Source organism: Mustela nivalis (genome assembly GCF_964662115.1).
Source record: "Mustela nivalis genome assembly, chromosome: 5".
NCBI lineage: Eukaryota > Metazoa > Chordata > Mammalia > Carnivora > Mustelidae > Mustela > Mustela nivalis.
In genome coordinates, this window is record NC_139024.1 from 21,839,842 (window position 1) to 21,853,078 (window position 13,237).

Here is a 13,237-nt window from a genome sequence, read left to right on the forward strand (position 1 = left end):
TACTGTTCAGTAAGAGACAAAGTACTGATTAATTCAGGTTTTAATGTCTACGGGTAACCACCGGAAGAGCAGAAACTGAGGGCATAATTTACAAATCAGCACTGGAAAAGGATGGAATGATAAAAAAAAAAAAAAATCAATCCAAGCATGGATGCCTAGCATACTAACTTCCTGTGAAGTCTGTCTTCTTTCCCATTACCTGTATTTAAGACTATACTTAAAAAAAAATATTGCTATGACTGCACCTCACAAGTTCTGAGGAGTATGATTTTCCTTATTGCTCTGTTCAAAGTATTTTCCCTTATCATTATTTTTTTATTTTGGCCCCTGGGTTATTGAGAAGTACAATTTTATAATTTTCAAATACGGGAATTTTACAGTTAACTGCTTCTAGGCTTAGAAGCATCATGGTCAGAGAATGCGATAACATGATTTAAAATTTATTGAGGCTTGGGGCACCTGGGTGGCTCAGTCGGTTAAGCTTCTGCCTTCAGCTCAGGTCGTGATCATGGGGTCCTGGTGATCAAGCCCTGAATGGGGCCTCTCTGCTCAGCAGAGACCCTGCTTCTCCCTCTCCCTCTGCTGCTCTCCCTGCTTGTGTTTGCACTTTCCTCTCTGTCAAATGAATAAATGAGATCTTTAAAAAAAATTATTGAGACTTATTTTATGATTTAGAGGGGTTGCCAAACTAGTTTATGGGGAAAATCTAGCCTACAGTCTGTTTTTGTACCAACAAGCTAAGTATGGCATTTATTTTAAAGGCTTGTTCAAAAAAGACAAATAGAAGGTATGACACAAAGACTGTATGTGGCCAGCACAGCCTCAAATCTTATTTGGCCTTTTACTGAAGTTCACCAGTGCCTGGCCTAGTGTATAGTCAGCTTTTAAAAAATGCTTTATTAGTGCTTGAGAAAAATATTCTGCTTTGAGTGCAAGTTCTTCATACCCTTTACATAGTTTGTTAATTTTGTTGTTCAAATTCACCATTTCATAATTTTTCTTTTTTGCTTGTTCTATCAATTATCGAAAGGTATAGTAAAATCTCTGCTGTGATGGTAGATTTGTCGGTTTTTTGTTGTAGTTCTATCAATATTTACTTGAATATTTTCAGGTTACATTATTAGATGCACATGAATTTAAAACTGCCATATACCTCTTTGTGAATTGAACCTGTATCATTATGAAGTCTACTTTATTTATCTTAATACAACCAATGGCACTTATTTTTGTTGTTGTTGTTCAGTATTTGCTGGATATATTCTTTTTCCACCTTCTTACTTTTGATCATTCTGGAAAACTTAGCAAGCATGGCAAGAAAAAAAATGAAAGAAATAGAGTCAAAGAAAGATATTGTCATACTTGCAGCAGATATAACTATGTAAGTAGTGAGACCAGTTAAATTAATAAGTAGAAAAAATAATGCTATTTATTAATATATTAGCATAAAAATAAGACACACTTAGAAATACTGGCAGCAAAACTGCAAGATATTGATGGAGAAAATTAAACACTTCGGAAGAAATTAAAAATCTAAAGAAAACCTAAAGAAATGAATAGATACAATATTGTCTCCGAATTGATCTGTGGTTCACTATAATCAAACAAAATCCCACCTGGATGTTAGTAAAACTCCACAAGTCAATTCTGAACTGTATATAGAATTACAGGGGATAAGAATAGCTGCAACATTCTTGACTAACAACAACAATAAGGGGTGAGGGAAAAAGTCCTACCAAAAGATCAAGCTATAGTATTAAAAATGTTCACACCATGGGGCACCTGGGTGGCTCAGTGAGTTAAGCCTCTGCCTTCAGCTCAGGTCATGACCTCAGGGTCCTGGGATTGAGCCCTGCATCGGCCTCTCTGTTCAGCATGGAGCCTGCTTCCTCCTCTCTCTCTCTGCCTGCCTCTCTGCCTACTTGTGATCTCTCTCTGTCAAATAAATAAATAAAATCTTAAAAAAAAATTAAAATGGTTGGTTAACAGACTTCACAGACTGAAGTTGAAGGCATGAGAGAATATGAGGAGTGAAAGGGGGACTAAGGGCAGAGTCAAAGGAAACATACAAGGGAGCACAGAAGAGCAGGGTTTCGGAAAACTGAGCATGGCTCTACGGAAGCCACGGGAGAGAAAGTTTCAAGAAACAAGACCTATTTAATAGTGTCACTTGATACAGATATTCAAGTCAGATGGCAGAACCTGACAAGTTCTCAACATTTCTCAGGGAGAGTAAGTAGTTTCCTAAGAGGCTAGGTTGCACTTGGTTGAGAAAATGAGATGAACTGAGAGCTCCAAAAAGCTAAGCTGTGCAAAGAATGACAACTCGGGAGGCTGCTGGAGTGGGTGAAACAAGTTTGGAGAGTTTATTTTGTCATAAAGATAGGAGGATCCTAAGCATTCTTTCATACCATTCTATTAATAAAAAGTAAAATTCATAAAAACTTGCAGAAGACTTGCCTTGGGAACATTTCTTTTTGTCTGATTTTTCTTTTATTGAAAAAAAATTTATTGTATTCGCGTACAATGTTCTATTAGTTTCAGGTATACAACATACTGATTTGACAATTCTATAGGAAACATCTTAAGTACAAAGTAATTTTTGCACACTGCCTCCCATCACCCTATCTTGAACTTCTGATCACCCCCATTAGGCTCTACTGGGCGTACACTACCAATTGGTAGATGCTTTCCTCTGGCTCTAGACACACCAGCCTTTCCTCAGATCTTCAAACCCACTAGGCTCTTTGTCATCTCCAAGCTTGCTATCTTCTTTGGAAACTCTTGCCTTGTCTTGCACATGGCTGGTTTCTCCTCCTCCTTCAAAGCTACTCTTTCAGAAAGGACTTCCCTGACCAATCTATGGAAGTCATAATCCTATCTTCTTCCCTATCACAGAACTCTTATTTTTTCCTTCATACTATTTAATTCAATCTGTAACCACTTTATTTGCTCACATTTTATGGGCTGCCTCTTCCACTAGCATGTATGCAAAGATGTCTGGCTTGTGGACCTCTGCATCTTCAGCCCCTAGGATAGTTCCTGGCAAATAACATGTCTTCGGTAAATATTTGTTAAATGATCAATACAACCAATGTCTCCTTCTATCACTTTCCTCAACTGGGATCAAGCACACTGTTTCTTAAACCTAAGGGCTTTTGTCACTCTTTGACACATACAATCACGAGGGTTAAACTAACATTTACTGTACTTTCATTAGATACTAGGTTCTGTACTATAACCTACGTTTGTATCATTTCACTTAAGTTTTACATAACCCTCTCGTACAGATAGTACTTCTAAAATGATCTCCATTGTACAGGCGATGAAACAGAGAAGGTTGTTAAGTTCACAGAGGTGGTCGATCATCAGAATTGAGTTCTGACTTCAGAAACAGAACAAAGCCGGGCCATTACTCACTTCAAGTGAGGATACACACTCTAGTTTGGGAAGTTCTAATTGAAACCTGCTCTACCCGGGCACATCCCAATCACAATAAATTCAAATTTCACAACCCGACTCCCCTTCCCCACTTGCTTGCTGGCGGGAGGCGAGAGCAGGGAGCCGGGGAGAGCTGTCCCGAACTTCCAAGTCCCGGCTTCTCCCGAGGAAGACGCATGTAGGAAGAAGAGATCCGAGCGTCAGCAACTTAAGTCCCCTCACCGAGGAAGAGGGAACCCGGGGGCTAATGAGAGACTGCGGATTTTGGAGTAGAAGCAGACAAGTCCCGCACTGCATCAGTGACCAAAGAGCTTACCTTAACTGCCACCTCCGGAGCGGAGTCCACCGCCACTGCCAGAGAGGGTTTGGTCGAAGCTGATTTCGTCAAGTGCATGAGGGAGTCGGCGGCTGGTAGGGAACACTGACCACCCTCACTGTCCGAGTCCGATTCGGACCCTGAACCCGAACCATAGGACGCAGCCAGAGCTGCAATCGCAGCCGACATGACGGCACCAGATCCTCTGCGGAGACCAGGCCCGGGCGGAAGGAGCGGCTTCCAGGTCCTGACAGATGACCATAACACACAGTATTTACTTCCTTGGTAAGAATTCACTTACGGAATTTTAAATTGTACACTAATTAGCACTTGAATACGTAGAAGAGAACCGAGAATATGAAAGCATTGATCTAGGGAAAGAGAATTATAATACCTTTTTAACTTTCAGGACCTTTGTGGACTGATTAAAGACTACGAGTTCCGAAATACCTTGAGGCCGTAAAGTCCCACACTCCCGGCGTGCAGCGCGGCGGGAAGTTGGAGAGGTACAATGGGAAATGTAGTTTGGAGCGAGGGGCGGGGCGGAGTGGGCAGGCCTCTCTTTGACCCCTCCCCTGAATGGATGGTTCATTCAATTGGCTATCATCTTCCCTCACTCCCCGGCCAAGCACTGTTCTCTCCGTCCCCTTCCCCCAAATTGAGGATTGGGCAATACCAAACAGCCTCAGGAAATGGGGGGGAAGCCGTATTCATTCCCTCTGTTGGGTGGGTGGGCGGAGGCTGAGTTTTCCACCACGGCTGCACCTGGGCACTGGGAGCTGAAGAGGAAAACCAGAATCTTAAGCTGGAAGACCCTGAGTTGTGGAGAATAGCTCCTGTTGGGAAGGATGGGAGATTAGGTGGCGAGGGTCAGCGGTCCCCCCTCCTTCAGGCGCGGATCCCGGCGCCCGGTTGTGGAGCGTCGCGCGCGGGGAGGGGGCGGGCGGGGGGCGGCGGCGGCGGCGGCGGCTCTCGGTGTTGTTCGCTCGCGCGTCGAGCACACGGTGGGTCCGGCGACCGGCGGGCGCCGCAGGCGGCGTTCCCAGTAGTCCGGTGCCTCGGCCGCTGCCCAGAGACGATTCCACGCCGGAGCCTGTCGCTCCTGGAGGCTCTAGGTGGAGTCCCGGGAGCTGAGGGGGGACCGGCGGCCGCCACCGAAGCATGAAGACGGGGTAAGGCAAGACCCCCATGATTTCACGGTGAGCGCGAATCTCTCAGGAATTGGTATTTGGTGCGGAGAGGGTGCTGGGAGAGGAACTCTTTCTCACCGGCCAGAACCGAGAGAGGTGTGTGTGGCGCTCTTGCCCGGCAAAGGTGACGGGGATGGGCGCGCCTCCCCCGCGACGGCCCCCACCCCCATTCGCGGCTTTCCGGAGCTCCGGCCGCCCACCCGCCAGCCGGGCTGGGCTGCCGAGGGGAGACGGCAGCCGCCGGCCGGCGCGCCTGGGTCTCGGTTGCAGGGACCGCCCGAGGCTGCTCGAGGTGGGGGACACTGCGGGGCTCACCTGGAGGTGCCACCGTCTGAGCGCCCCTGCCCTGGCCGGGCACCCCCTTGCCTGCTCGCTCTGGGGGCGGCTGCAGCACCGGGTGGTAGAGAAGCCCCCGCTGGCGCTACGTGCGGGAGGCTCCGTAAAGCCGGCTGGTGCGTTTGCGTGTTTGCGCCGCGCGTCTTTATATTACAGACATAAAGGTAAAGCGAGTGCGGGGATCCCTTTCTTCCCCCCGAAGAGGGGGCGAGGCGGGGAGGTCGCTCGCCTCCGATGCGTGGTCATGGGGGAGTGCCTCGAGCAGAGTTAGGGAGCCGCTTACTCAGCTCCGAGGTCGGCAGGACTCGCCCATTGTGCCACCCAGATAATTATTCAACTATGCAGCATCCATTGCACCTTTCCCATTTTTCTCTTCCCCTTGCTACAGCATGCCCCCTAGCTTCGGTACTCTGACGCCTTCTCTTGCATGCGCTCGGGTGCTGAACTGGAATAATGATGAAAAGAAAGCACCTCTGACCTGAACATTCACAACCTGTTTTACAGCCGATTAATTAACTAATCTCTAGCTAGACTAGATACTTTAATGTGACTCAGTCTAATCCTGACCCTTTCTGTGTACGGTGCGCTTTGGATGAAAATTTAATTTTTTTCTTTGGTGTTAAGATTCACGTATGAAGTCTTATTTCTTGTGCGGTAATTGGTTTATTGGTTATTCAACCCATCTAATGGTCTTAAATGCAATATGTGTGATAGGTAACTTTCATCTAATTGTTGATAGTGCTATCTCGTCATTATAAATGCAGTCTGTCTTTGAACTCTCCGTCACAGCTTTTCCCATATGTTCTAAGTTTCTGTTAGCGAAGTATTTTTATTTATGGCGAATATTTGAATAAGGTACTTGATAGAAAATTTCTCAAGTTTTGGATAAAAAAAAAAGTTTTGTATTTTGTTATCTTTCGGTAATATTTTATTGCTATTCATAGCTTTCAGTTGAATGAAAGGCAGCATTTAATAAGGCATTTAAGGTGGGGTTTCAACTGCCATAATGAGCATTCGCAAATTTCTCTAAATTTTATTTTTCGTTCAGTTCTTTGCAATACCATGTATTTAATTACTTGTTGTGGATTTTTTTTTCTTATTTTTTTTTCTAACTTCTCTCTCCAAGGATGGACAGGCTCCAGTTTTGCACGAACTACCTGAAAGATGGAATATTTTTTTGAAAACGGAAGAAGCAACTGTTGGTTACTTGATTTTTGTGTTAAAAACTGTTTACCTCTCCTTACCTAAAAATAAATGATTCACTGCCAAAAATAAGTGTTTCCTTTTTGGTTTTTTTTTTTCTTGTGAACCTCCCCTTTGGCTTTTCTCCTTTAAGCTTGTTGCCATAACCCTCTTGATAAAACAGAATTGCACATAGGCATTGCAGAGGCAGTTGTTTTAAGGTACAGTAATTGTTTTACGGCGTTTGGAAGTGGCGCACTTATAACTTGATGGTGTAGAATCAGTGCTTGGTTAGGAAATGACCTTGCAATTTACAAAATGGACACCTCTGTGCCTTGGTTTCCTTATATGTAAGTGGAGACAGTACCCATTTATGTCATTGAGTAGTATGCATAAATTCAATAAAGATGTTTTCGTAATGCTTTTAAATTTTTAGATATTTTAACTGATGGATAATGAAAATATTTCAGGGTAAAATACAAGATAAAAACGTCATTAGAATATCACCTGGCGTGTTAGAATGGCTGATTTATATTGAATTTTGCCTTGGAGATACAGGGCTATAAATTGAAAAATGTTTCTCATCCATAAAGAGTTTTTAATGATTGCAAATTTAATAGGTATTGTAGTTAATACCTATATGTAGATATAACTATGGATATAGTTCATATTCATGAAAAAAGTTATATGACTTGATAATAAACAAGTAGAATCTTGAATTCCGTTTGTAAAAATAAAATTTTTTTTTCCTAAAAAACATTAAGGCTTTTTTCATTGAAAAATTTACAGATGACATGATCCGAAATACATTTACATCTTACATTTGTAAGGTGTGGTATGGAGTTTTGCTTAGGTTTATAAATAATTCCATATTCAGATGCAGTATTTTACACTTTTTTTTTTCATTTTCAGAATAGTTTAAGGTATCCATTTCCAAGTGTTTGGTTTTCATTATCACAGAGATAGTAATAGTAACTTTTGATCTCCTTATTGGAATATTATTAACTCAGTTAATTTTCATAGCAAAAGTTACTATTAAAATATATTATTAGAACTTTTACCAAAGCTGTATTTTTGGTTACTTTGTGGGGAAGCTTCATATAGATGATGAGTTTATTCAAATGTCTTTAAAATTACTAATGTGTAGTTTCTTTTTTTGAGAATGAATTTCATTAAATTTTTAATGTTTTCTCAAATGATCAACTTAAAATTCAGCTGTAATTTTCACTTGGGTAAATACAGTTAATTAAAGGTTTTTCTAAGATTCTTGAGGACAGAAACTATCCTGAATCTTACTGTCAAAAATCTAAAATGGCTAGCATAGTGTTTAGCAAATAGTAGGGCCTCATTTTTGTTGTTATGAGACAAATAGAATGAGTGAAGAATATCCATTTATTTAGTGGATTGAATAGAAATTTTTAAAAACACGTTTATCAATAAATTTTAAATCATGAAATACAGCTTTATTTCAGGAGAAAAGAGAAAAATGCTTTGGAGTTTCTTTGAACTTTATTTACCTGCTCAATTAGAATTTCTTTACTCCCATTTTTTGGAAGAGTACTAAATACCTGTATACAATAATGTGAGGGATTGTCAACCTTTAATTCATAAAATGATTAATTTTCTTACCTCTTCTAGGTCACTTCATGAAAATATGTATTAAAGGTTTTTTGTTGTTTTTCCTAAATTAGATAAGTATAGAAATGTTTTGGTTCTTTTTTGCTTACTTCAGTTTTCCAGTGAAATATTATTAAATGATGTATGTTAATTATCTCCTGTGAGAAATGTGCCTGAATACCAAGTTTTAAAAATAAGTGACCCTGAGGTAGAGCTTTTTATGAAGTGAAGAATCTTTGAATTTTTAATTTATCACATTCAGTTTATAATTTTGAGTCTTTGTGTATTGCTGTTTCCTAATTTAGCATTTTTAGATCTTTATTTTAATTTAGATCTTTATTTTAAAATTTGTAAATAGTTTGGAATTGGGAACTTCCTCAAAAACAATATTCTTGGTGGTTAGATTCGCAGGCAGCCCACCAAATTTAACCCATAATATACCTAAATTATAAGATTTATAATATTAGAGAATTATATTACTAATAATTAGGATAAATATATTGAAAATAACTACAGTTGTGTACAACACTTTTTCTTTCAGAAAATCCATTCAGAATTTTCTTTGAAATTCTAAGAATACATTTCTATTGTGTTAGACATGACAACATTATTAGGAACTTGTTCTCTAATACCCAGTGGATGTGAAGAGGAGGATCTTCCTCAGTTCAGTGAGCCTTCCATTATATGGGGCAAGAGGTGAGAGAATGAGAGAAATTGGAAGGAGCTAGGGTCTTCTGTGTGATGTTTGATAAGTCATTAGATTCCACTAAGAGCTAAAGACTTTTCAGGGTCTTTGGTTTTCTGGATTGTAAAATGAAAAAGTTGAAGTAGATAATCTCTGAGGTTCCTTTTAGTTACAAATAAAATTCAGAGGCATTTCAATGCTCAGTGTAACCACTTGTTTATGAGAGCTGATTTTTCCTTTTTACTATTACTGCCTCTGTACTTCGTCCTCTCAGGGAATTTCTTCTCTCTGGATCTACCCCTGAAAAGATTATAGTCTTAATCTTTTTCTCACATGCGTGTTCTTGGAAGCAAGACTTTTTAGGGTTTTTAAAGGAGTTTTTTATAATGTTGGTTGTTTTGTCTGCTTTTATTTTTATTCTTTTTTATTTTTTAACTCCTGGTTCCACCAAGAAACAAAGATTATTTGCTTTGTTCTATTCTTTTGAGTTTCTTACTGATAGCTGTTAAATAAAGTCAAGGTAGATTTTATTTATACTTTGGAGGAAGATCATACCCAGTGAATCTTCAGAGAAATTTTTTTTATAAGGAAAAATATTGGAATTAGGGTTTTGGAATGGGTTTATGAAGGTAAAGTGATGAAATATGGCCTGAGAATAGGGTTGCCACATACTGTATGGGATATCCTGCATTTTTATTTGTTAAATCTGACCGTCTTGCATTGGGTGCTGTGGAGCTTTGGGCATGGCCGGAGGATGAGTGTGGTGGGGTTGGAGGCAGAGTGAGAAAGTATGTTCATGGATCCATTGAGAATAGAGACAGGTTTTTTTTTTTTCCTTAGTTGGTGGTTTTGTTTTGTTTTGCTTCATTTTTGTGTTTCTAGAACTCGTTCTGTAGGTTAAATAGATATTTGAGTGGGTACTTAAATTACTACAGAATAGTAGGTAAGTAATTCCCTTAGGTGGAAAGATCAGGATGCTGTGAGAAAAGGGGTTATGAAACATAGCTATGTTAGTCATACACATTGGAGTATTTTGCAGATTTTTAATTAACTTCTTATTTGGAGGTTAATAATATTACAAAAAATAATAGGTGACATGTTTTCCTAAGTAGATAAAAAATAACATTGCATGCTTGCTATATATATAAGTCACTGTATACCTACCATTGTATTTGTTACTTTATTTCATTGGTATCATAATCCTATTAGAATTTAATGGAAGAAGAGGGTTAACTGAAATAAACATGTTGTTTATTGGCTCAACAGAAGCACAGGTTGTCTGGAAACCACTTTCTCTTTCCTTTCCTCAGTAAGTTAATGTGGAGCAACCATTTTAATAACTTGATAACAGTAATTCTGCTGCCTGCTACCCTTCCCTTCATCTGTAATTGGTCAGTCTAGTGGTGGTTACCACTTGTCCTAGGCTAAACCAATTATTCATTCAGCACATAATTATTGAAGGCCAGCTGGGTGCTAGAAGTATATAATGGAGAGCAAAATAGAGGTCTCAGTTCTCTTGGAGTTAACAGTATAGTAAGAGAGACAGATACTGAACAAATACATGAGTCTGTAATTAGAAATTGTGGTGAATGCTATAAGAAAAAGAACAGGGAACTAAATTTACCTTGGGAGTCAGGGAAGGTGCTTTGAGGAAAAATTAGTGGAAGTTAGCTATGTGAAAAAGGAAGAGAATGCAAACAATACATATTCAACAGTTTTGAAGTGGGAAAGAGCTTGTTAGATTCCACTAAGAGCTAAGAAAAGGCCAAAGTAGATAAAACTCAATGATATAGTGAGCAAGAGGGATTGTGGCGTAATGTAATAAGGTTGTTAAAGGTAAACAGGGGTCAACCATGTAAGGCCCACATAAGTTATTTCAGTTAGGGTTGTGGATTTTATTGTAAGTGTATTGGGGAAAGCCAGGAAGGGTTTTTAATCAGGTGAACAACTGGACCAGATCCATCTTTTAAAAAGATCACTCTGGGAGATGAGTCACAGTTCTGCCCATTTCTGTAGTTTATAGGTGCAGTTCTATACACCTACACTAAGCCAGGAGGACACTCAGAGCTTTTCCTGAATTCTAAGTGCCCAGAGGGTTTTGCTGTAGTGAAACTGGAGGATACAAAACCCAGAAACTGTTAGTGGTGGTATTTCTTGTCATGTGAACTAGGTAAATGGGCATCTGGAAGAAAGAACAAGAGCAGATACAGTCCTGGCTATCTATAGTCACCTGTCCATGGTCCTGAGATTGGGTTCCAAGAGACACCCAAGTGTAATACCACTACTACTGCTATATTTTTGTAATAAGTTGTCTTTTTTTTTTTTTTTAATAAACTAGTTGGAATTGTATTTCTGGTACTTAAGAGCCAACCAGCCAAGTCCTATCATAGATTAATTTGTTTTCATAAAAATGATAAAAGTAAAATTGAACACAGATTTTAAAATCCCATTTTTTCTCTAACTGCCCCGTGCTGGTAAAGTACCACTTCTTAAACTACTGGTTCTAATGGAATTCTAAGGAGGTGGAGGTTGGGTGTGGTTAACACCTATTAGATGATGTTGGCAGCAGTGCTTTATTTGGGGTATGTTTGACAATGCTAGAGCTTTCTGCCATTCTTTCCCCTTGAGTAACCGTTATTCAGGTCTGCTCTAATTAAAGTAAATGTTTCTATACTGACTAACTCATTTGAAAAGGAAAAAGAAAAGCTTGCATGTCAGTAGATTAACTTATTTGATTTCTCTACCAAAAATATGAACTTTCTCATTTTTTCAGATTATGCTACAAAAGTAAGTCTTTGTTTTCCACTTTTTAGTAAGACTCTATTGTCTCACATGTGTCATATTTTTGGGGGGGGCTGTGATAAATTTTGTAACATACATGTGCTAGAAATGATGTTAGAAAATTGTGGAAAGGTTAAGGAAAAAAGGAACAGGAGAAGCATTTTATATTTTAGTTGAGGATGAGGACTAGTACTTATTTATTCTAAAAACCAAATTAAAGCTTTGTGTGATACATCATAATGTCTGGCTAGAAATTTATCAATTTTGTTAATATTTAAAAAAATCATTTGGTTTCATCTGTTTTCTCTGTTGATTTCCTGTTTTTAATTTTGTTGATTTCTTTGCCAATGCTTGCTGTTTCTGTAGTTTGTTAAGATGGAACCCAAGATTATTGATTTTAGATCTTCTTTCCTACTGTATGCATTCAGGGCTATTAATTTCCTTCTAAGCACTACTTTTGATGGATTCCACACATTTTGATAAGTGGTATTTTTCATTTTCACTTATTTCAAAATATTTTTAAATCTCTCAAGTCTTCTTTGACCCATGTGTTATTTAGAAGTGTGGTGTTTAATCTCCAAATATTTTGGGATTTTCTGGCTATCTTTCTGCTGATGCGTTCTATTTTAATTGTTTATAGTCTGAGATCATACATTATATGATATATGTATTCTTTTAAATTTTGGAAGGTGTGTTTTATGGCCCAGAATGTGGTTTGGGTGAATGGTCTGTATGAACTTGAGAAGAATGTGGTTTCTGCTGGTGTTGGGTGAAATACTGTATAAATGTCAATTAGATCCAGTTGATTGATGGTATTGTTCAGTTCAACCCTATCCTTACTAATTTTCTGCCTGTTGGATCTGTCAGTTATTTATAGAGGGGTGTTGAAGTCTCTATAATCATGAATTCATCTATTTCTCCTTGCAGTTCTGTCAGATTTTGCCTCACATATTTTGGTTCTCTGTTGTTAGGTGTTTACACATTAAGGACTGTTATGTCCTCTGCTTCATGAATTTACCCGTTTAGATTATGTTATGCCCTTTTTTATCCCTGAAAAATCCTCCTGCTCAGAAGTTTGCTTTCTCTGAAATTAATATAGCTACTCCTGCTTTCTTTTGATTAGTCTTAGCATGTCTCTATCCATTTATTTTTCATCTATCTGTATCTTTATATTTAAAGTGGTATCTTGTAGGCAACACATAGTTGGGTTTTTTCATCCACTCTGGAATTGTCTTTTAATTGGTGTATTTGAACCATTCATATCTAAAGTGGTTTTGATATAGTCAGATTAATATCAATCATTTTTGTAACTTTTCATTACAGTTTTTTTTTCTCTTTTTCAGCCTTCTCTGGTTTTATTTGTGCTTTTTATATTGTTCCTTGTTCTCTCCTCTCTTAGAGTACCAATTATACTTCTTTTTGGAATATTTTTAGTTATTGTCCTAGAGGTTGCCTGCCACTTCACAGATTTCTTATAATGGAGAATTCCCAATTTCTCTTTCCCATCTGTCGTAACAGATGCTGCCATTTATTTTGCTTATCCGTATGCTATAATCAACTGGAATTTTGTGACTACTATCACTTTGAACCAACAATTATCTGTTAGATTCAGGAATAAAATATTTTTTAAATCTGTCCTTCATTTATTCTTCTGTGTAGCTCTTTCTTTATACAGATTGGAGTTGCTAACCT

General features: G+C 38.7%; 2 protein-coding genes across 7 annotated transcripts in view; one reads left to right on the top strand and one right to left on the bottom strand.

Moving 5' to 3' along the window:
- The window catches only part of CDC40 (cell division cycle 40), a 49,356-nt gene extending 45,355 nt beyond the window's left edge, over nt 1-4,001 (bottom strand). Inside the window, exon 1 of the mRNA XM_082731932.1 lies at nt 3,755-4,001. Within this exon, the coding sequence (XP_082588058.1) occupies nt 3,755-3,943 (189 nt within the window). The 5' untranslated portion in view covers nt 3,944-4,001. The remainder of the gene's footprint in view (nt 1-3,754) is intronic.
- A 481-nt stretch (nt 4,002-4,482) lies between these two features.
- WASF1 (WASP family member 1) overlaps nt 4,483-13,237 on the top strand; it is a 59,905-nt gene continuing 51,150 nt past the window's right edge. For 2 of the 6 annotated variants that reach the window (XM_082731937.1, XM_082731940.1), the window contains exon 1: nt 4,483-4,953. The gene's annotated coding sequence lies outside the window, so the exon portion shown is untranslated. Of the gene's footprint in view, nt 4,954-4,992; nt 5,041-8,620; nt 8,776-13,237 lie in introns of those variants that run through there. The other 4 variants (XM_082731936.1, XM_082731938.1, XM_082731935.1 and 1 more) reach the window with 4 other exon arrangements.